Source organism: Equus asinus, chromosome 10 (assembly GCF_041296235.1).
Source record: "Equus asinus isolate D_3611 breed Donkey chromosome 10, EquAss-T2T_v2, whole genome shotgun sequence".
Classification (NCBI taxonomy): domain Eukaryota; kingdom Metazoa; phylum Chordata; class Mammalia; order Perissodactyla; family Equidae; genus Equus; species Equus asinus.
In genome coordinates, this window is record NC_091799.1 from 95,612,057 (window position 1) to 95,637,242 (window position 25,186).

Below are 25,186 nucleotides of genomic sequence, written 5' to 3' on the forward strand. Positions count from 1 at the left end.
TATATGGATCAAAAAGAAGAAACCATCTGACCAACAGCGTGCAACAGGAAATCCAGTTTCATTTCACAGCTTTTCTGTGTGAACATTTTCACTGACGTATGTACCTAGTCTCTAAATATTCTCTTCCTCTTCTACTGTCTATTCAGCATTTCTTCAAATTAACTTCTCTTTGAACTAATCATGATTGCCAGTTATTGAACAAGTGCACTACTTTTGGTGATTTCTCTGTGAAAATTTAGACATGGTGAGCAATTTTATTGTATTACTTTTCCCCTTAAAAGTAATCTTTCTGGTTTCATGTTGCTTGTTCTTGGATATCAAACTTCTTGAAGACTTTTGCTAATTCTGAACAAATGTCAATATAAGAAGTCATGAACTTCAAGGGCAAATGCATTGTATTTACTGCCAGCCTTCTGCTGGGATCTTGACAAGAATCGCATGGCGCTACCTCAAGTTGATGCTTCAAGGCAGTTAACAGTCCTGTTGGTTGAAGTGAGAGTCATTAAACAGCTGACATAGGGTGAGAAGAAGGTTGAGGACAAATAGATTTAAAATCGATATCTCTTAAAACCTTTTTACTCGCTAAAGATGAAGTTTGCCATTCATCTGTCAGTACTTGCTTTCTGCCATATTGATTTCTCAGATCCAAAGGCTTGGGTGAGTAGAGATCTGACATTTTTCTTTTTCTACTGATAATTTTTCCTTTTAGCTCAGGTCGCCATATTCTCCTTCCAGGTGTTAACACTCTAAGACTTTTTTGTTTTTTTTAAATTTATAACAACTAACTGTCCACATAATTTTGAGGATTTCTCTAATGTTTGTAACCAGTGCCACGGGAAGTATAGTCAGGTCCAAAGTTACTTATCCATAATTCTGAAATCTAGAAAGTTCTGAAAAAATAGTTTTTTCATTATGTTTGGCACAAATTAATTAGATGACAAAAACCTGACCTGAATGGATGCAAGGCTATTTATAGTCTCTAATAATCTTATGTGGTGTGATTATTCATACCTATTGCTGCAGAAATATTAACACATTTGATTAAGGGTGCTGTCCTAGACTCTGGCAGGGTTGTTACAAAGTACACCATAGATAACTTCATAGAATATGAAAAATTATGAATTCCAAATATATCTGACTCCGAGAGTTTGGGTTAAGGAACTGAAGACCTGAACTAAACTGTGATGGTAATGATTTTTCACTTACCTGCTAATTTTCAGCCAAAGTCACTAAGCTGAGGGAAATGACAAGACCATGAATATAACTTTACAGGGACAATTGCAGTGACCTGACTTGCTCTCTACTTCAACATGAGGCAAGTGTCTTGCTCTTTCTTGAGCGTCCCCAAATGAACACCATGCTCCTCTGGCCAGAGTATTAAATGAAGCTTAACTCGATTACCAACATATTGCTTTATTTCTTGGTGGTAGTAAATTAAGGCTTTCTAGAGTCATACAGCACGCAGTGATTTGAACATTAGAATTAAAAAAACAATGAGCATTCAATTTAGCAGAGGCAGGAAGGAAGCACTGTTTTAAAACAGATAAATTTCCTAGTGAGGCCTTTTGCTGGGTCTCTAAAAATCTGCTGAGCTGTTTCCCCAGTAACCTCTGTCATAGATTCATCCCCCAAGGGGAAGTAGAATGGATGAAGAGAAGACTGGGAGAAAGGGAGAAACTGGGGAAGACAGTAGGTGCAGGGCAATCATCGTGAAAGTCGGCTTTGTCTCATGTTTGGAAGACGGTTTAGGTGATGCGGTCAGGTTGTGGTGATAAAGATGTTTGCAATGGGATGCCCCTTCTCTGATTCAGGGAGCAATTCTGGATCTCCCTTCTCATTCTGAGAGTATTAGACCAGCTCACGTGGAAAACCCCAGTGCCAAGGGTTAGGGACAATCCTTTGTGACTCTCAAATTCTGAAACTTTAGATAGGGTCACAAGCCACAGAGCAGGGGAATGCCACCTTCAGGCCCTTTCGTAGTTCTAAACTCTGTGACTATCACTAGATACTATCCCCTGCCAAACAATTCATTTTCCCCAGTGGCAAACAGTCTCGATTGCATATTTAAGCTGTTGGCGATGTTGACTGGAGAGGAGTATGAATGAAAGAAACCTCACTCTCTCTCCTCCTTCCCAACATAAGACAAAGCAATGCAGGGAGCCTACAGTGGGAGTGCAGTTGTCGAGCGCTGTGTAAGCTTGATCTGAAGCAACATCCACGTGCTTGACTCGGAGATGCACAGGTTCTGAGTCTGGATGGTGGACTCTTTGAGAAAGAAATGGATGAACCATTGGAACAGTGATGAAGAAGGTGTGTGGCCAGAGAATAATTTGGGAAAGGTTATGTGTTTATTAACAAAAGGCAAGTAAATGTCATGAAAACAAGCAGTGGAATTTTCTTTTGGCATCCTGATTTTGCATGAATGAAGCTGGCACATGGATTTTTATCCAAATAGGGCCATTTGAAATTCATAGTTGGCAAGATTTTAATGTTCTATTCCAAGGGCCTGGTTGATGGACCACAGCCTAAGTCTTATCAATGTGTTCCCTCTTCCATTTGTCTGGTATTTTTGAAGGAACAGTATTTAAATAGGTGGTAGTCTGCTCTGCATTCTTTGACAGAGAACATGCAGACAACCACGGAGGAAGGCACACAAGGTGGCAATCTGCACAATTAAACCCTTATGACTTAACCCCAACAGGCTTCATGTGACAAAGTCTGGATGCAACAAAGAAATAAATAGATGAGAAAAGTAGCAATGTGATCCAAAGGACAAAGAACCAAGGCATCTGTTCCTGCCAGCTGCAGGGCAGATGTGCCTGCTGCATGCCACGTGCGCAATGAGAAGGATTAGAAAAACCTTAGAGGACATGTGTCCTCTTGGGCGTCATTTGTTAATTAAAAATCATGAGGGTCTTTCCTCCTATTTGAAGACACTCAGAAAGATCAACTTGACTGGGGGATGTGGGCTTTGCTGGCATTAGGAATTCCATTGCCTCGTGGATGGTGTGGAGTGGGGTGATGCTGAGAGCACTTGGGCACAGAGACCACCCATCTAGCAGGGCAGGAAAAGATGCCTAAAAGACTCACCCAGCAAAACAAACAGGGATGGAAGTGATGCTCAGACTGGAGGGAAGGACGTACGGGACATGGCGTTGGCACTTCCGAATCTCCTGAAAGCATCTACAGAATCAATACTCTTGGAACAGGTAGATGCCTTGTGTGGTCTGTGCCAAGGTGCTTCTGTCTATTGACATCTCTGTTCCCTCAGCTCTAAAATGGGCATGAAGCTAATCCTCAGTCGATGGCCTCTGACTCAGTGCTGGAAGCTGAAGCCCACAGAGGTCAAGTGCTTTGCCCAAGCTCACACAGCTAGTTAGTGGCAGAACTGGGGGGAGGAACACAAGTCTCTTCCTCTACCACGCTGTTTGCCACAAGTGACAGTTTAAAAAGGTTTGGAAGCACTTTATAAATACCAGGTTCTGTGATATTTATTTAACAAGAATTTGCTTGGGTGTGGGATTGAAGAGCATGGCTTAGGCCAATCACGCAGTTTAAAGAGGAGGAGGTCTGGAGAGCATTATTGTTCTGATTTACCGCTGTTGCTGTTGGGGGGATGGGTGGAGTAGGAGAGATGGGGGTGTAGAACCCTGGGGATGTGCCAGGAGGAGCGAGACAGAGGGAGAAAGAGGTGTTTCTGAAGACACTGCCATCAGCTTTCTGAGGTACATCTTTTGTGAGAAGAGGAACTGCCTACAAATGACCTGACCCCCCCAAACCGTTTACTATAGTAGAAATTTGTCCCCACTTTCCTTTCCTTGACCTCTGTTGCCCATGAGAAACTAGGAAAAATAAAAGCCAGATTCCTAAGAACCTTGCTGCAAGAAATAGCTGTTATGAGTGGGTGTCGGTGCTTACATATGCTGCTTTTAAAAAACATTTCGTTTGGTTCGTGTTTGTATGAAAACAGTGCCGGCTGGAAGCTGTCCCTTCAGAAGAAGGCAGGGTTGGTGTGCTCGATGACACAGCGCTTGCAGTGGCGTTTCACAAACCGCAGGGCCTCCACGGACACCTCGCAGTCCTGGACATTCAGCATCTGGAGGTCGAAGCAGTTGGCCGCCACGATCTGCAAGCCTTGGCCGGTGATGCTCTCGCAGGACTTGAGGCTGAGCCGCTTGAGATTGAAGCAGTTCAGGGCCAGGCACTCCAGGCCCGTGTCGGAGACCAAAGGGCATTTGCCGATGTCCAGAGACTTGAGTTTCGTGCAGTTCTTGGCGAGGTACTCCACGCCGTGGTCCGTGATGCCCTCGCAGCCCCTCGCGTTGAGGTAGCGCAGCTTGCTGCAGTACTTGGCGACATAGCGGATGCCCACGTCGGTGACCCGACCGCAGTGGGCGATGCTGAGGTACCGCAGGCGGGACTCCAGTTTGGCGATCTCTCGCAGGCCGAAGTCGCTGACGAAGCGGCAGTCGCTGACGCTCAGCTCCTTGATGGAGGTGCAGTAGATCATCAGGTAGCGGAGGCCCTCGTCGGTGAGGCGGACGCAGCGGCGCAGGTACAGGTGGGTCAGCTGCGTGCAGTGCGCCGCGATGGTGTGCAGGCCCTCGTCCTCCAGCACGAAGCAGTCCGTCATGTCCAGGTAGCGGATGGAAATCTGTTTGCCATGCAAGGGGGACAGTTTAATGGAGGCCTCCCGGGTCAAGCTGATGCAGGTCACTTTGGAGCACCCTACACAGAGAGACAGAACACACGCTCAGAGCGGCCTCCGAGAATGGGGAGCCTTCCCCCGGGGATGCAGTTACCGATTCCTACCCTTCCCTCAAGCCAGGTCCAGATGTTACCCCTTCCCTTCTTGGCCCCGTCAGGGAAGGAAAGCAAGAATGGGTTCTCCATGTTCATTTGAATGTTTAACTGCTTTGATTATCTGGGTTTAAGAGGCTTCACGGGCTTTAGAATCAGAGAGAACAGGGTTTCAATTCCAGATCCATCACTAGTTGCCTGACATTGGGCAAATCAATCCTGAGTATTTCCTTTTTCTTAAAATGGCATGATCATGTTCCCTGCATGGTGGCTGTGAAGAAGAAATGAGGCAATGTGTGCAAATTTCTGGCCTGGCCCTAGAAAGTTCCAGAAGCTCAGTAGAGGTTAGTTCTCATCTGCAATGGTCTGGGAGCTCTCTGGCCAAAGAAGTGAAATACAGAAGAGTCTTGGTCCTGATCTTGCATGGGCAGAAAGAGCTCTGGCTTGGGAGTCATACCTGGTTCAAGTCTACTTTTTATAGCCTCAGGCAGGAGAATTGACTTTTCTGAGTCTTGAGACTCTCCTCTATGAAATGGCAATGAGTAGCTGGGGTGCTTACACTATGAGGCTATAATGAGGATGCAATGAGATAATGGATATGGATGTACTTTGAAAACTTTACAGGAAACGTATGTAGTTGTTAGCCTAACAAGGAGACCATCTGGGGATTCAACTCAATCCTCTTTGGTCAAGGAAGAACAATTGTGTCATCTTGATTATTGCTCCAGCCCCTCAACCAGTCTCCCCGCCCCGCCCTCCTGTAGCTCTTCTCCTCACAGCTGCTAGAAGGATCTGGAAAACAGAACTCGGATCATGTCACTCTGTTCAAAGTCTTCAGATGACACTCGTCTCACTCCAAGGGTAAAATCTAAAGTCTCAAGAGGCCTCCACAGACCTGTGCCCTGTGCTCTCTGACCTCGTCTCTTGCCCCACTCCTCCAACCCCACTGGGGTCCTTGCTGGTTCCCAGACACCTCAGGTGCCCTCCTGCTTTAGGGTCTGTGCACTGGACAGGGTGCCCTCAGATAGCCGCAGGGGCCCGCCCCCACTTTCTTAGGTCTCTGAGCACATGTCCACATAGGACGACTCTTCCCTAACTGCCCTGGACGAAGTAGTATCCCCTGCCTGCCTCCCATTTATTTTCGGCACTCCTTATTTCTCTGTGGCATTATATATTAATTTGTTCACTTTTCTATTTGCTGTCCTCACTCTGGAATGTAAGCTCCTGAAAAAAGGGACTGCTGTATCCCTTACACCTGGTTCATAGGTGATGCTCACTAAGTAGCTATTGAATGAATGAATGAATGATTTATAGAGAGAATAGAATCTTCTATAGGAGGACCAACTTCCAACATTTAAGTGTCCTCAGGACTGTGACCCTGGTTGAAGTATATCTGGGTTAAAAACAGTCGTCTATTTTATCGTTAACTGTAATGTTTCTTATTTGTGTTGAACATGAAGTTCACAAAGTACTTTTATAAACATTTTCTTACCTGATTCTTAAAACAATCCATTTTACAAACAAGGAAATTAATGCTTAGGAAAATATCTTTACATGTCTCTCTAAACATTGTTTCTAATCCCTCTTCCCATAAGAATGTGTGTGTGTATAAATTATATATATACATATACACACTATATATTATATATAATATATGAAACACTCATTGTATATTTCAGTCCACTATATAAAATATGTACAGTATATTTTTAGTATATAAATATAAATAATAAATATGCATAGTCAATATATATTGTATAAATAAATGTATATGTAGATATATTTCATTCTGCTACATGAACTGTATATATATTTTTCATTTTCCCTGTGCTCTTCCTGGGCACCTCTGAGCTCTGGCAGCTCACACATATCCAAGGTTTCTGAGCAGCCGCATAATAGTGCTAAAGGGGACTTTCCTCCCACCGCCTGGCTAAGTGCCCAGGAAACTCTTATAAAATTCAGGTCCTGGGAATAATGAGGTTCAAAAGCCGCATGCTACCAAGTCAAAGAATTTCAGGAAGGAGTAAAGCATACAACCCAACACTGGAAAACAAAGATGCAAGTCGTCAGAGGCTGCCCCCACTGCTCCAGTGGGCTCCGTGGTTTTGCGGGAGGCGGTTGATACTCCTCAGCTTTAGCTTTGAAATCTTCCTTTGTTTTGGGTTTCTTTTTTTAGGCTGACTGTATTCTGCTTACACTGAATTTATATGTCCATGGTGGTGGTTGCCTGTCTGTGATGCCTGTGAAGGCACTTTGATTTTCAAGATCATATGACAACTTTTGTTCCTAAACTCTTAGTTCCAGTAATATCTCACAAAATCTGATGCATCCTAGGAAGGATACTATATTTAGTCCAGGGAAATATAATGCCTTGTATTTGAAACTGAGTCCCAAATTTAATGAAATACTAGTTTAGCCCAGTTTTGGTAAAAAGACTATTTTGATACGCTTGTATTATTTTAGATCAATAATTTTTAATTTTAACTTTAGCCTTAATTCTAACAGATTTGCTAAATTTGGGTGGAAAAGAAAATAAATTGGCTCATGGCTCAGTAGGTAATATCTGTGGCTAGTTCATGCATTCATACCTTATAGACATGGAGAGAACCTTAGAAATCATCCAACTTAACTTTCAGTTTTTTAAAGATGAGGCACCTCCAGCTCAGTAAGATGATGTGATTTGTACAGGCAGACTAGGGAAAAGTTTCTTAACTTCTGATCCAAAGCTTCAATTATAGGAGGGGTGGTAAGAAATGACAAGGATGTAGCATACAATTGATGAACTGCACGGTAGATGTGTCAGCATGAAGTGAACATTTAGACACTGGGGACTCAGAAGTCTTGGGAGTGGTGATGTTTATAAGAGGATTCTTGAAAGAGAGAAACAATTTGGGTACATAGAGATGGAGCTTAAGTAGCAAGGTGATAGCCTGAGTAAATTGGAGCGACAATAAAGCACAGGGTAAGTCCATTGGGCAGTGAGGAGTGTCCATAGGGTGGAATGCAAGGTGTCTGAAAGGATTTAAAGGAAACCAAGACAGGAATGGTCCATGGAGATCAGATTATGAAAGTCTGCTTTGACCTTCAGGGTAAGGAATATGGATATTACTCAACAGGGAACAGACAATATGGGTTGAACAAATCTGTGGGCTTTCTTCAATGAATTCCAGATTTGGTTCAGCTTTCACAAATATGCTCTTCATTACCACTCTTCTCATTATTGGAGTAATAACTCTACATTCTCTGAGATGTAAGATGACCAAGTCAATGAGACAACAATTGACTTCTAAGCATGTAAATAATAATGACTGTTCAAAAATGATGACAACTATGATTTATTGAGTGCTTGCTGCATGGTCTTCAGCAGAACATAGCATGCATTAACTCATTTAATCCTTCCAACCATCCCATTTTTATTAATGAGGAAAGTTTAATCACTGCACTGTGGCTTCCTAAATTCTTGTTTAGAGTATTAAACAATGATAACTTTATTTGAAACTTTTAGAGGTCGTGATGACTATCTAGGGCTTTGAGGCTCCTCTGGTCACTTAAATACAATATCATAAAGTGCAAAGATAAAATATGCCTCACTTTTGCCCTTATAAAGCTCATAATGGATTGAGAGAAAGGAATCTAGAAATATGCAATTACACAATTGCAAGACCCAGTAATGCTCTACCTGCCTGAACTCAAAAGGCAGATACCTAGGAGGAAACACTTAGCTCACTGGAGGTCAGAAAGGAAATGTTCTCCTTAGGTCATGCTTGGACTGAGGCTTGAGCAACGAGAAGTTGTTAAGAAGGTTGTTGAGCAAGGTTAGGGGGCAGAGGAGGGAATGGCATTCACCCCAGAGAGGTGCCCACATCACAGAATGCACAGACATGAAGTGTTTGGGGAAATGCAGATGGTGTCCTAAGAGGGAGCATTGAGTGTACATAGGAAAGAGGTGAGAGTTGAACTTAGAAAGTGCAGCTCATAAAGGTCCTTATATGCTCTTCTGAGGAACTGAATTTTTCCCGTAGGTCATGGGGAACAATTGGAAATTTTATGAATGGTTAGACTTATAGTTTGAAAAAATCCCTCTGGAGGCTGATTGTGTGGAGGGTGGCTCAATGGGCTGACACGAGTGTAAGGAGAATAGTTAGAGAAGCATGCAACCAAGCAGGCAGGTAGAAGAGAGGGGGTGGACCCGAGGTGCTGCGGAAGTAGAATCTCTTGGAAGGATCCTACTGGTCAGCTATAAAGGGTTAGGAAGAGAAGAAAGGAGGACTCCCAGGTCTCCAGTTGTAGAGGACTCTTTTGAAGCAATTTCATTTGCAGTAATTTCAACATTTTATACTTTGAAAATTGGTTGGTTTCACTACAGTCCATTGACATTTAAAGATATTATTAATTGTGATAGTTAATTTTATGTGTCAACTTACCATATGATGAGGTGCCAAGATATTTGGCTAAACATTATTTCTGGATGTGCCTGAGTGAGCATGTTTCTGGATAAGGTTAACGTTTGAATCAGTGGATTCAGTAAAACAGACTGCTCGCCCCAATGTGTGTGGGCCTTATTCAATCCATCGAGGGCCTGAAGAGCACAAATGGTGGAGGAATGGAGAATTCTCTCTCTCTGCCTGACTGTTTGAGCTAACACATTGGTCTCCTGCCTTTGGACTGAGACTTAAACCGTCAGCACCACTGATTCTCAAGCCTTCAGACTCAGCTGAACTGCACCACTTGCTTTCCTGGGTCCCCAGCCTACACATGGCAGAGTGTAGTTCTCAGCCTCCACATAATTGTGTGAGCCAATTTCTCTTAATAAATCTCTTTATATATATATATACATACACTATTAGATATATATATATACTATTGGTTCTGTTTCTCTGGAGAACCCTGACTAAACATTAATAAAAGGTAATAAGTGATAATGAAAATATATTACATCCAGTTACAGTAACTTTCGATGCCTTGAAAAGATAGCTTTCAAGGTGGGCATGCTAGGGATGGGAGGCAGTCTCATGCCCTCTGGGGGAATTAAGCCCTAGACCAGTGGTGAGTCTTCTAAAGTCAAATTTACTGTCATTGAGAAGGTGGCCACTATCAGAGGCCAGCTACGGAAACCAAGAAGAACAATGCATAGGTGAAGTCACCTCCAGCAGCCCACTGACCTCTCCGTGTGTCAACATAATTTAAATATTCCCTCAGAACTGGACGGTACTGTTCAGAGGTGGTGACACAAATCCATCCTTTTGGCTTGTTGGTTCTTTTAACTTCATTTACCTGAAATTCTCCCCACCCCCGCCCATGCACAATTTCTGGAATTCTGTGCTCTTAACTTGGGGAGTTACAGATTCCCCTGTGTATATAGTCTCTATGTACACAGATTACAAGGGGTCATTGGAAGACATATGAGGAAGCTACACAAATATATTAGGACCAGCAAATTATCCAGGTTGATAGAGAGAAAGGGCATCAAGGCTTTCATAATGATTAGTCAAAGAGGCCAAGCAGGATCTGCTCGCTCAGGCTAGAAGCCCAGGAATATCCATTCCCAAACAGCCAAAGTAGTTTCTGCATTTCTGAATTTCAAAAGGACTCCAAAAGAGAGGGCACAGATACCTGCGGCCTGTATTAAGCGTACAGGGGGAGCCCTTTAACAAAGATGAGGATGCCAATAAATTATTTTCTAATCTGAGAAAAGAAAGGAAAACGTGGGCCTGAAAAAGAGGCCCACAATGCTCGGAATCTTAGAATGTTAAAGAGTCCAATCCCTTGCCTTTTTGTTTTTAACTGAAGAGAAAACACGTCTAGAGAAAACTACGAATTGTCCCAAATTGCAAAGTTTTGAAACTAGCTTCCACCACATCACAATGCTTTCTCTTTCCAGAATTCCTTAGAGGAAAAATGTAAGAAAACCTCTTGGTTTCCTGCTTCTTTATGCCAACGGCTGCTTCTGACTAACTGAACATACGGTTACTATGGTTTTGTCCCGAAGCCAGCTGAAGGAGGGGAGCAGCGAGTTGCTTTCCAGCCAGGGAAAGAATCTGTGAAAAATAATTGACTGTCATCTGAAATATTTTCAGATGTCGGCTTTCGAAAGAGAGCAAGCTGAGAGAGCTGGCTTTTACCTCAGATTTTGTTGGAGAGTATCATTTACCTCAGATGCTTGTAAATCCCAAATTCTGTTTAGCACCCATCACAGTGGTTTTTACTTCTTGACCCCTCCCCACCAACCCCTGAGGTTGCAGCTCAGGCTGTACATTTCTTTAACTCCCTGATGCATCTTACACATTTCAGCCTCTCGAATGTTCGTCCTTTGACTGGGCAGCGGATGAGATAAAGAAAGGCTGTTAGTCCAGCCGGATTAACGTCTGGCGCCAAAGTGTGAGTCTGAGTTTTAATTTTTCCTGCCTGAGAGAGGTTTTCAAGCAAAGCAGCCTTGCTGGGATTTCCTTCAATTTTTAAAAGAACTAAAGGCTGCACTCGATGGGCCTGACCCTTGCGCTGGGTAATTGAGAATTTTGCTTAAGTAAAGATACAAAATCAGCCCATGGGTGAGGAGAGTGGGATGGAATGTAAGCAGACACTTGGCCATGATACATTTTCCCCAACGTTTGCAAATGGCAAGCCATCATGAGCACAGCCCGCAGCACAGAATCAGCTTAGACACAGCGCTCAGGTTCTATGGAACAATAACCAATGGACGTCAGGCGGTTTCTAAACTATCTGTCTGAGATAGATATTTGGCTCCTATGGATCTCTGTTCAGATACTTGGTACCCATTATCTATGTTGCTCTGAAATCACAGTGAAAGTTATGGGGGAGGAAAGACACATTGAAAAGTCATGCTATCTCGAACTGCCAGAAAAAAGGTGCCTCTAGTTTCTCTAAGAAGTTAACATTATTTGATGAAAGAAATACCTCTGGCCTCCAGAGTCACAAGTACATAGAGATGGTTTCTCTGGAAGAGTCAGCCTTCCCCCTACTCACTCTCATCTTTAATGGCTACCAAGAAGGGGACCATCTGGAGGTGGCAATGTTGTCTACTGTTTTGGGGTGGTACATGAGGAAGGCCCCAATGATGGGAGGTTAGCTGCCATTTACCTGACACATCCAAATGCTCCAGGTTGGGACACAGGGACACCACGTCGAAGACGGCCTCGTTGGAGATATTGTAACAGCCCGAGACTTCCAGTCGCCTCAGTTCCGGGCAGCACTGGGCAATGGTGTAAAGCCCTCGGTCCGTGAGCCGCCTGCAGCCACTGACAGTTACGGTTTCCAGCATGAGACAGACGTTGGGTGTGTCCTGACAGAGTCTGCGGGTCAGCACCTTGAGGGCGCGGTCCACGTTGATGGTCTCGCCCGTCAGGCGGATAGTCCTCCAGAGCCGCGGGTCCCAGGCCAGGTTGTACCAGCGGCGGCACACGCGGGCGCAGCGGCACAGTTGGTTGGTGGGCAGGAAGGAGAAGATCTGGACCATGGAGTGGTCCGGGAGCCGCTCTATGCTGGCCTGCTCTTTCTGGGGTCTGGAGGCGAGCCGGATGAGCGGGTGGGTGAGGCGGGTCGGGGGCGGGGAGTGGACCATGGCCACTGTCTCCCCGGTGATGGAGGAGGAGGAGGTGGACGAGCCCTTTCCATTCTGAAATCCGGGCAGGTTCGGTGGACATATCAAGGCTGGGCTGGGCGTGCTCAGTGTGCGCATGCTCAGGTCGGAGTCTGGCAAAGGACAGAGAGCAAAGGGTTAATAATGGCTGTAGTGGAGTCCTGCGAGGGAAGGAGAGAAGGAAGCAACCCCGGGATGACAGGATGATACTCTTGACTGCACTGATACCCATCCTGCTGAATCCATCACCGGAAGCAGAAGCTCAGGCAAGTTTCACCCACTCCAGAAAGGGGCTCGTCCTCCATCATCCACACCAGGGGTGGGCAAACTTTTCTGTAAAAGGCTAGATATGAAATATTTGAGGCGTTGCAAGCCATATGGGCTCTGTCTCTGTTGCAATTACTCAACTCTGCCATTGTAATGCAAAAGCTGCCATAAATAATATGTAACCGAACAGGCGTGGCTCTTTCAATAAAAAACTTGTTTTATAAAAACAGACCAGCTGGATTTGGCCCGGGGCTGTGTTCTGCTGACCTCTGATCTACATTAATGTGATTATTCAAAGGGGCACCAATTCCAAGTTTCATTATTTCTATTCTGGGAAGAAACCTCATATGGTATTACGACCACAAACTGATTTTGTTTTCTAGTTATATTTTGGTTGGGGGGGGTATGTTTCATTTACAAATGAGGGGAATGGGTTTCAGAAGAGAGGAAGACCGTAGAGAACACTTGCTGTCTTTGCCCTCAGCTGCCCCTTAGCAGCCAGTCCTTCATCTTTTGGTAATGGTACCCCAACTCTGGGGTCTGGGGAGCCACCCGCTTCCTCTCTCTCTGTTAGACCAAGCACTTCAGATGGAATTTCCAGTCCTTGAATATTTATTTTTCCTCCTTATTAACAACTCCTCCCTTTACATTTGAATAATGTGAGTCATATTCTGTGCTTGGGACTAGAATGTTGAGGACATGAGTGGTTTTTAAGTTTATGAGGGATTAAGAATTCTTTAGAATACCGCTTTAAGGAATCTGCTCATTTCCTATTCCTCCCACCTAGATATATATATGTATGAGAAAGAATTTATTCGCTCTGTAAATATACTTACATATTACATATTTTACATATATAGATGGATAGATTTATTTAGGAAGACATTTATTCTCTCTCTAAATATGCTTATATATTTTATATATTTTACACATATATATTTTTGTATAGCTATATATATAGAGAGAGAGAAGAGAGACACACAGATAGACAAAGAGAGCCAGAGAGCTAGAAAGTATTTACCTCCAAAATAAAAATTTCTTCATCTGTGAAATAAGTGAACTGGGCTAGATGATTTCTAAGTCATTCACAGCTCTAATTATAGCTCTAAAGACTTAAACAAAAACTCTATCCTTTTGTGCTTTTCCACATTTCATACCTTGGGAATTTTCAAACACTCGTCTTTTCAAAGAACTTCCATCAATAACATATGACACAAGAACTTCTGACACTGACACCTCTGCTCAGTGTCTGTTTATAGTTTTCTTACTCATATACTTTTTTCTACTGCTACAATTTTTTCTTTTTTCTTGTTTGCTGAGGAAGATTTGCCCTGAGGTAACATCCATTGCCAATCTTCCTCTTTCTGCTTGAGAAAGATTTGCCCTGAGCTAACTTCTGTTGTCAATCTTCCTCTTTTTGCTTGAGGAAGATTTGCCCTGAGCTAACATCTGTGCCAATCTTTCACTATTTTGTCTGTGGGTCACCACCACAGCATTGCTACTGATGAGTGGTGTAGGTCCGTGCCCGGGAACTGAACTTGGGCTGCCAAAGCAGAGCTCACTGAACTTAACCACTAGGCAACATGGCCGGCCCTTATAATTTTTTCTTTTAATTTACTTCTTTATAACCTACCACTGAAAATGTCCTTCACATGTCCATGACTTTGCTCATGGAGCATCTTTGAATAATTGTCTGCCTCCACCTCCCTTGTCTGCCTCTTGAAATACAAACACCTTTTGTGACCAAGTGCAAACGTCACCTCCTCTAAGAATATGTTCCTAGTGTCTTTGAGATATAATTAATACTTTACCTTTTGAAATCCCCACCCCTTGTTATACAGGCATTTGTGAATTTATCTTTCCCTAATATGCTTGATTGCATTATTTTTCTCAATTTTGCATCCTCCCTATATCCCCATATCCTTTGTCATGTGATTTTGCAGGGGCTCCTAGGCAGAGTATATTTCCTCAGTCTGGTGATGTTGGGCTTGGCCATGTGACTTGCTTTTGGCCAGTGAACGTTAGGGAATGTGATGTGCCCAAAGCCGTCTGTGTGGTTAGGCTTGCCCACTTGTGCTTCTATCCCTACCATGAGAAGAACATGCCTGCCTAGCCCACAGATCTTAGGATGATGAGAGAGACCCATGGAACAGACAGAACTGGCCCCAACCTGCGGCTGAGAGCTAAGCTCAACCAAGGCTGGCTGGGGTCAACCAATGCCCAGATGAGCTATAGATGTGCAAGCTAAAATATTGAGTTTGGGGGTGATTTGTTACACAGCATTACTGTGGCAACAGATGATGAATATCCCATCTCTTACACTAAAACCTCCTTTGAGACAAGGATTAAATCCTTTTCTTATTTGTGTCCTGGCAGCACCTGACATAGTTTATGGTACATGGTAGGTGCCCATAAATGTCTTGAATTGAACGAAAATACTTACATGTTTAAAAGATAATAATTTCTAGCTTGGCATGTACTTTTCTATCCCAGGCGGTATACATACTACATTTTAAATCATTCATAAGAAAAGAAATATGTACTTCTCTCTTTTGTTATCAGCTAAAGTAAACAGTAAATGTTTAAGGAAAGCCTTAAATGTAAACCAACTAGGGATTTCAAAACTGCCATCCAAGCTCCAATGGTACTAACCTTCATCATTATGTGTACTCAGAGAACTGCCTCTGAGGTCAGTGTTTTTCCTAGGCAGGCGAACAACTTATTTTGGGCCAGGAGGGAAGGGCAATCTTAGGCTTTCGGCTCAGACATTTTAGCAGCTGTGAGGGCTCTCAAATCTCTCTTCTGCCTTTCTCGGTTCTATTCATCTTGAAAGAGAAGACACTTAACAGCGCTCTGCAGAGACCTGCACAGCTTGAGTTAGGCTCCTGAGGGATGAAATATACTTACAGTGGGGGTGGAGGTGAATTCCTAAAACCTGCATCCATAACTGATTCATTTTTCTTCACTCTTCCATACTCCCAGCTCTGGATAATGGGAATGCATCCAGATTGCCTAGCACTGTGATGCATTCAGTAATGCTCTTGGTTTTTTCTTTCTTTTCTTTGCCAATAAGCCTATCCTAGTGTTAACGGAATTCACACTCAGAGATGGCAGCCTCGCACATCTGTGAGGAACATTCTGCCCCGGGGAGGATTCAGAAGCACAGTAATAGCTCTCCTCTCTCTCCCCTCTGGAGCTTAGCAGCAGGATTCTCAGCAGTAATTCATGATAGCTCTGCACTGCTCACAGAAATGGGGAGACGAGCAGGGGAGGCTGGGAGACTTCTGCCGTGAAAGCTGGAAGCCTTTTGCCAGAGCACACAGGAGGATTCTGTGGTCCTTCCTATTTATACTTACAGCAGGTCAAGAACCCTCAGAGAATTTTTGAAAGGAAACAATTTGTGGTAATTGAATAAATAGCACCTGATAATTAATAATATACAAAGAACTCACACGGCTTAACAACAAAAAAACAAACAACCCGATCAAAAAATGGGCAGAGGACATGAACAGACATTTCTCAAAAGAAGATATAAATATGGCCAACAGACACATGAAAAGATGTTCATCATCGCTAATCATCAGGGAAATGCAAATCAAAACTACACTAAGATATCACCTTACACCCGTTAGATTGGCAAAAACATCCAAAACCAAGAGCGACAAATGTTGGAGAGGTTGTGGAGAAAAAGGAACCCTCATACACTGTTGGTGGGAATGCAAACTGGTACAGCCACTATGGAAAACAGTATGGAGATTTCTCAAAAAGTTAAAAATAGAAATACCCTATGACCCAGCCATCCCATTACTGGGTATCTATCCTAAGAACCTGAAATCAGAAATCCCAAGAGTCCCTTGCACCCCTATGTTCATCGAAGCATTATTTACAATAGCCAAGACGTGGAACCAACCTACATGCCCAGAAACTGATGATTGGATAAAGAAGATATGGTATATATACACAATGGAATACTACTCAGCCATAAAAAAGACAAAATTGGCCCATTCACAGCAACGTGGGTGGACCTCGAGGGTATTATGTTAAGCGAAATAAGCCAGTCAGAGAAAGACGAACTCTATATGACTCCACTCATAGGTGGAAGTTAACATATTGACAAGGAGATCTGATCGGTGGTTACCAGGGAAAAGGGGGGGTGGGGGGAGGGCACAAAGGGGGAAGAGGTGTACCCACAACATGACTAACAATAATGTACAACTGAAAGCTCACAAGGTTGTAATCTATCATAACATTAATAAAAAAATATGAATTTCCCTCTTTATCCATTTAATGTCATCTATCTAGTTGTATAGCCTTGCTGCTCAAATAATAAAAATCTATTTGTAATAGAGCATACAGATACCTAAATATGCTCATTTCAAAATTCCACCTCTGTCCTCACTTAATCAGTAAATATCTTATTTTCTTAACCAATCAATGTATGACAAACTACCCTATTAAAAATATAATAAGAAACATCTTAAAGTTTACATAGTGGAAATTAAAGAAGGCTTAAAACATAAAAAAAAAAAATAGCACCTGATAATTAAAAAAATAACAAAGAATGATGAGGAATGCTTTGGTCCCTTTCAAATTCTTATGTTGATATCCTAACCCCTCAGGTGATGGTATTAGGAGCAGGGGCGTTGGGGAAGTGACCAGGTCATGAGCGTAGAGCCCTCATGAATGGGATTAGTGCCTTTATAAAAAGACCCCAGAGAGCTAGCTCTCCCTTATGCCGTGTGAGGTTACAATGAGAAGACCCTCTATGAGGAAGTGTGCCTCCACCAGACACCGAATCTGCCAGCGCCTTGACCTTGGACTTCCCAGCCTCCAGAGCTGTGAGAAATACATTTCTGTTGTTTATAAGCCTCCTGGTCTGTGGTGCTTTGCTACAGCAGCCCAACCGGACTAAGACAAGTAACAATTAGAGGTATGTATACCTAAAAAGTTTTCACAAAATATCGTTTCTTGATATTTTCCCCAAATATATCTATATAATATTTATATATTTACATAAGCATAAATATATATATATCTCCCCCAAATACACGCACATATATATAATTTTAATTTTGAAATAAATATTATTATGGGTAAAATATGCATGGCTTGCCACACAGTCTGTCTTACCCTTTGACCCGAGGAGCCATATACTGCTACTAGGTATGATTGAAAAGAGATAAGGGTTTTCACATAGAACTGTCAAGAATCCTAGAATATAAATTTCCATATACCAGGAAAATAGAGCATGGCTTCAAATTCAAAACAAGGACCATTTCCACCTCCCAAGTAGTACATTTCACTTGCACGAGAGACTGCAGAATGACCTGGTGCACTCTTTGTACCTAGTTTTTTCTCCTGTGTCCCTTTCAGAGGACTGACAACTAAATGGACACTGGCAATGGCTGCTAATTTTTCTGATACAGCTGGGAAATAAGGATGCCAATGTCCCAAGAACTGGACATACACTCAGAGAGGAAAGGATCAAAGACAAATATTAACATGACAGAGTTAGAAGAAAGCTGGAACCCTCCTCCTGGCCTTATGACATTGCAATACAAACAGAAGCAGAAAGATGACTTTATTTGCCCTTAGAATGGATTTAGGATATTTTGTAGGCATGAGCATATTTTCATATCCGAATACCTATTCCGAGTGAATGTCTACCTATGTAACGTCTTGAGGGCAAAATCAGCCTATTTATCTTAGTAGTAAGGTGATACCCATTGGGCTAAAACACAGTTTAACAATAACTCTGAGAGGATCTTATTGCTAATTTTAATACATTGTACATTTTGTACACATTTATGTAAAAATTAGCCATTATAGTACATCTTTCTTTACCTTTCCCCAGGCATGTGGTGAGATGCATGGAGAGTATATGGAAGAACTCTACCCTGCCAGACATTATTTTGAGCAGGAAAAATAGGACTTGCCAAAAGTGCCAAATGCAATATACATTTGCAAAAGCTTTATCAATAATCAAATTCATTAAGGCTTGCATCAAAGTGTCAAATTCTGAGAGGTCCTTTTGATAATTGGAAATGGGGATCGTGGTGAAACGGCACAGAGTAGCTTGTTTAAAAGCCTTCCGTCCCTGCTGCTTCGGTGGTATTTGTATCGCCTCAAGAAGCAGGTACCACCCACACATTCACCATGGCAAGAAACATTGTAAAGTGGTGTATGCAAAAAGCTCTCCATAATTTCTTTGAAGAAAAGACGTCCCTTGAAATATCAGGAAAAGGAGATCCCAGACTCTTAGGGTACAAATACATCTTCATAACACAGGAAAAATTTCCAGAATATAAATGGCAGGTGGCTTTTTTAATTTACCAAAACTTTTCTTTTCCCTGCAAACATTCTTTGTGCAAACTTTTTTCAGGAATAAGTGCATGAGTTGATAATGGCATCTGTTAAAGGTAGATTCAATGGATTACTTTGTAGTAGAATGGATGGGTGAATGGAGGGACGGACGGGCAGACAAAGCTATAAGGGGAAAAATTATAAAATCTGCAAAAGGTCATGCTTGGTTAATTTTAAGAATTGGAAAAGAGGTTGTCACTTAAGAATGTGTAAGACTCTACAAAAGATAGAGATGAACACATGTGTCATGAAAGCAGAATGGAAGAGTTCAATGGAGAAATGAGCACATACTTTTGCAATAGGATGTGTATTTTGTAGCCTAATTGTCTTCTAATGATATTGGGAAGCTGGATATATCCCCCAAAATTGACATATAACAAAAAGCACACAGCACTCATGTCTGCAGGAAGATATACAGAATGGACTGCAAGAAATACACAGGCATAGAAATTGGGTATTAACATTCAGTAGGTTGGGCTGCTGCAGATTCTTGGATTACAGATTTATAGGCAGAAAAGAAAGTGACGATTCATTCATTCGTTGGATCATTTAACACACATTGTTACTGCTGCCTGAGTGTCCGGTGGGGTCTAGGAAGGGAAGAGTGTTTGCATTTGACTAGATTATAAAGCAGATGTTCCTAGCCCACCTCCTTTCTGCACCAAAGCCCCATTAAAGTACCTTAACAGCAAAGACTCTGACCTCTCCAATTTATTGTATCCTTTAGGGAGGGAGAAAAATGACTCTATGTTGAGAATGCACTAATAACACACAAAAGCCAGGATGGTAAAGAATAGAAAAGTTTGTCTAAGTCTGGGGAAAAAAGTCGATTTTCAGAAGCCCAACGTGAAGACAATGAATACAGAATCTCCCAGTAGTGGAAAACACTTGAATTAAACAATATTTTGGGTAAACTTTCGGATTTTCTCAAAATGAGTATAATCTTTGTTTGATATAATGGAGATCCCAAGTCAAATATAATTATTCTTTTTTATGTTGATATTTTCATCTATTGACTAAAGAAATAGTGGATTCTTTAAAGTTCAAGAACTTGTGGCTCCATTAATAATTTAAAATGTTTTCAAGTATGTAATTTAAGTGAGAACAAAATGTTTTAAGTTACTTTAAATATGTAAAGAATACCAAAAAGTATAGCTGTCTTTTTCTCGGGCAAACAAACCCTATAAACTTTTTTTCTCATGGTTTCAAAAGTCCTGGAAATTTTACATCTTTAGTAATTACAGTACAGTATCAAAAATATTCAAGGCATCTCATACACACATGCTTATTAGACACATTTTCTTCTAACTACATAGCTGCTTGTTTTGTGCAAGTTTTTATTTTCAAACCACTGCTGTTTACCCTCTAGCAAGGCATATTTACATTACATTGGCCTTTCAAAGTCAAAATTTACAAAGCTCCTCTGCATTTTCCCCCTCTGATTACCAAAACTTTTGTGCAAGATGCTTTCCATTATAAGCTGTCTTTCTACTCGAGAACTCTTGCCATAAAAAGCAAGGTTTCTTTTCTTAGCTTAAACTCAAGCTTAAAAAAATAGATCTATAAAACCTAGCTGATGAAAAAAAATACAATCTAAGCGATCTTTTTTCTTCTTGTTTTATTTCAAAATATTTTCTTTTAATGTGGTTAACATTATATACAGCCCCTAGAACTTATTTAAGGTATTGTTTGTTATAAAGTGGAAATTTATATAGATGAGCTTAATCTTGCATTTCACCTGGAAGGAGTTACCTTTAGGACTCAAGGCTTCTTGCTAGGAATGTCATCCAGAAGGTGGCACCCCCAGGATCAGATCATGGCTAAGACTTCCGTCCGAGAACAAGGAACTTGCTTTGTCAGTCATCTGGACCAGTCCCATAAAAAGAGAGCTATGGTGATTGATTCCTGAAATCTTGACGAGGACAGTGAGGCTCCTCTCATATCAGGGTGTAGGGTCTAGTCCATATACCCTAGCCCGTACACTAGTCCATGGCTCTTTATGCCTGCATGCCAGTTCCCCAATGTTGTCCAGTTTCTGACTCTGAACTGAACGGAGCACGGATTCTGTTTTGCCCTTTAGATCTTCTAAAAGGGAACAGTCACACTGCTAAGAAAGCTTTTAAGCCACAGTGTACTAAAAGCCATAAATATAATCAATGAAATGTACAGAATGGCAGCTTTGGAATCTTTGGTGCAGTTTGATTGTTCCTGCAAGATGGGTACCTAGAAAGGATCTTTTAGGAAATTTATGTCTGAGCAAATGTCAGGTGGCCTCAGAAACTATATAAGTCCAGCCTCCTTATGTTTTTATTTCGTGCTGAAAAGACTTTTTCTTACCTTCTTTTTTCTTATGTGTAGAATGGCAAACGGTGATGACCTTATATTATCTATCCTTTAATGAAAAGTAGGATGTGGGGGGCCGGCTCCGTGGCCAAGTGGTTACGTTCGCGCACTCCGCTGCGGCAGCCCAGGGTTCGGATCCTGGGCGAGGACATGGCACCACTTGTCAGGCCACGTTGAGGCAGCGTCCCACATCCCACAACTAGAAGGACCTGCAACTAAGATATACAACTATATACCGGGGGGGTTTGGGAAATAAAGCAGGAAAAAAAAAAAAAAAAAGATTGGCAACAGTTGTTAGCCCAGGTGCCAATCTTAAAAAAAAAAAATAGAGAAGTAGGATGTTTCATCCCTGAGAGAAAGTACCACTACCATTAGATGCTACCCTTTTCAAAAGGCGAGGGGAAATTCTCCCTGTGGTACAGCATGTTTTTAGAATCTCCTTAAACATTTGTTAATACTCCTTTTTAATAAAAAGAAAGCAGGGGCTGGCCCCGTGGCCGAGTCGTTAAGTTCGCGCGCTCCGCTGTACGCAGCCCAGTGTTTCGTTGGTTTGGATCCTGGGCGCGGACATGGCACTGCTCATCAAACCCATGCTGAGGCAGCGTCCCACACGCCACAACTAGAAGGACCCACAACGAAGAATATACAACTATGTACCGGTGGGCTTTGGGGAGAAAAAGGAAAAAAAAAAATCTAAAAAGAAAGCAGACCTCAGATTCAAAGTCTTTGACAGGCAGCAATTTTTAGCTGGCATTTAATAACATTTTTATTGTTTTGGTTTTTGTTGTTCATTATAATTCATTTTTATTTAAAAAATCATCATTTATTTACAATAAGTGATAATGGTCTTTCAAGTAAGGTAATGTTGGTTTTTAAACAATAATTTAAGTTTATTTTGAAAAATATTAAGTGAATAGTAGTACAGGTGGTGAGTAGATATGGCAAAAATCATGACGGCATTTGTAAATGTCTTAAGTTTAGCAAATGCCGTAAAGGTGGAAAGAGCATTGAAGACAGATGAACTTGGATTCCTGTCTCTGCTCTGCTGGTGCAACTTACATCATCTGAGGCAAGTCGCTGAGACTTCAGGAGTCGCGAGCCTCCTCTTTTGTAAACTGGAGACACTTCCACCCACTTTACAGAGTAGTTTGGTGGAGTCTATAAAAACTGATATTCTTATCAGTGGAGGCATTTGACAAAAATTATACAAGCTTTACTGAGGACTTCATGGGGAAGAAATTCTGGGCCCTCCTGCTATAGGGCTATGTTTTTAGGGGCATATTATTCTGGATTCCCTGGTATAATCCTGTCTTTGTAAATTCCTTTTTGTTGCCTCCATAAACCTTTGAAATCTCTTTTTTGTCTGTGTGGGTGAGGGAAGGAGAATAAAAATTAAAATCTGTTGTCAGAGCACAGTGTACTCCTGGTGAACAAAATATGGCCCTTGCATTTATTCGCAAAAGAATATTGTAACTGTGAAAGATTTTTCTCATAGTTTTTAAAATAAAATCTGTCTTTCTATGACATAGTGGATAGCTTTCTCCTTGAGATTCCTCTCACGGCTTTTCCAACGCCATTCTCTCTTCTGCGTTTTCTTTCTCCTTCTCAGCTGCTGTTTGCTTGTCCTCTTCTGCGGTATACCACTTATATATACTGATGTTCCCCAAGGATGTCATCCTTAACTCTTCTCTGCTGGCATCTGGCTTCCCCTTGGGTGGGCTCATGCACTCACCTGGCTTCAGCAGCGCCTATAAGCTAATGACTGGAAGCTATAAGCTAATTGACCCGAAACTCAATTTCCAGTCCAGACCATGCTTTCTCTCTGAGGGTCTCCCTCAAACATTAAACACATATATCCAAACAGCTGCTAGACCAGGGCTGCCTAATATGGTAGCCACTAGCCGCATGGAGCTACTAAAAATTAAATTTATTAAAATTAAACTAAAAATAAGCTCCTTGGGTGCACATTTCAGGAGCTCTCTAGCCATACATGGCCAGTGGCTATTGTACGGACCAGCCCAGATATAGAACAATTCCATCACTGTAGAGAGTTCTGCTGGACAATGCTATCTATAATAGCTCTGTCCCTACAAGTGTCCTTGATGTATCTCCAGTACAATAAGTACAGGCTGAATGCATCAATATCCTTTATGAAACAATCTTCTTCCCTTTTATTCTGTGTGGCTGTTAATGGTGTCACCATTCGTTGAGTCTGCCTCCTAAGCTAGAAACCTGGGAACCAACTTGAATCCTACCTGTATCTAATCAGTTTCCAGGTCCTTCACTTTGATTAGTTTATGGAGCTAACATTCCCCTCCATTCGCTGTCTCCATTACTACCACCCCACTTCAAGTTTTCATCCTCTCTGTCTCTTCTCAACAACTCTTTGACCGACATTGCTGACTCTGATCATCCTTCCAATCCTCCAGCAGTCTAACATAGCCTCTGCCCTGCATTTAGAGTTAACTTCCTAACATACGGTCCAGTTCCCCCGCACCAAAACCTTGAATGGCTCGTGCCTTTTGTTGTGGGTTGAATTGTGTCCTCCACAAAGATATGTGGAAGTCCTAACCCATGGCGCCTGTGAATGTGACCTTATTTGGAAATAGGGTCTTTGAAGGTGTAATCAAGTTAAGATGATGTCATACTCAATTAGGGTAGTCCTTAATCCAATATGAATGGTGTCATTATAAGAAGAGAAAACAGAGACACAAGGAGAGAAGAGACAGAAACACACAGACACAAAGGTAATACAGTGGCTTAAAGAAGGAGGCGGAGATTGGTGTTAGGCTGCCATAAGCCAAGAAACACCTGGGGCCGCTAGGAGTGGAAAGAGGCAAGGAAGTATCCTCCTCCATTTCCCTGCCAACACCTTGATTTCAGACTTCAGCCTCCAGAACTGTGACACAATAAATTCTGTTGTTTTAAGCCACCTGGTTTATGGGACTCTGTAAGGGCAGCCCCCCCGGAAACCAAGAAACTTCTTTCCATGCATTTTTATTGAATGCTTCCTATGTGCCAGGGAAGGCACTACTCAGGGAATAAAGTCCAAATTTTTAAGAGTGTGTAGGAGACCCTTCCACAAAATTCCCATCTCAGAGCACATGCTCATGGTTGTCCCCCCGGTCCAGAAGGTCTTTTCCCCCAGACTAACTGGTAGATTCCCAGTCATTGCTCATGCCCAGGGAGGATGTCGGCTTCTCTGTCAAGCTTTTCCACATCCACCCAGGCTAAATTGTTTAGCTACTTTTAGAGTTTCCATTGAATTAAAATATATCTGTATCACAGCCCTTTTCACATACTGTCTCTCTGTCCACTAGACCGTGAGCACCTGGAGGCCAGGAGCTGTCTCGTTCATCTCTACATCAGTCCAGAGTCTCATCTGAATTCGGCCACCAAGAAACTGTTCATCTAATGCACCAAAGGGAATATTCTTTGCTTGGTCTACAACAAATCCCTTTCAGTTTCCTTTTGGTTGTAGTTAAAAAAATTTATAGGAACTACTTGGAGGAACCAGATGTTTCAGACTGAAGAAGTTGGGACATCTCTGTGCTTTATCAAGATTTCATTTTTACGTCTTTTTCTTTGCCCTCCACTTAATTTAGGCTGAGGAAGTATATACACTTAGTTTAATAGTATTAGTCTACTGAGAAGATATGTAAAAAGACACACTGGCACACACAAAAACAACCTCTTGCACACATCTCCTAAAGTATCTCAGGGCTCAATTCTTAGTTCTTTTTTTCATGACACCTGCTATTGTAGATTGCTGACATTGTTGTTCACTCCTAATAACAATGAAACATGAAAACTCAC

The 25,186-nt window shown here is 42.1% G+C and overlaps 1 protein-coding gene across 2 annotated transcripts in view; it reads right to left on the reverse strand.

Annotated features, from left to right (window-relative positions):
- Positions 1 to 1,393: 1,393 nt before the first annotated feature.
- FBXL7 (F-box and leucine rich repeat protein 7) overlaps positions 1,394 to 25,186 on the reverse strand; it is a 379,233-nt gene continuing 355,440 nt past the window's right edge. For both annotated transcript variants that reach the window (XM_044779477.2, XM_014837350.3), the window contains 2 exons: positions 11,899 to 12,510; positions 1,394 to 4,728 (listed from right to left, as the gene is read on the reverse strand). In XM_044779477.2, the coding sequence (XP_044635412.1) occupies positions 3,992 to 4,728; positions 11,899 to 12,510 (1,349 nt within the window). In that variant the 3' untranslated portion in view covers positions 1,394 to 3,991. The remainder of the gene's footprint in view (positions 4,729 to 11,898; positions 12,511 to 25,186) is intronic.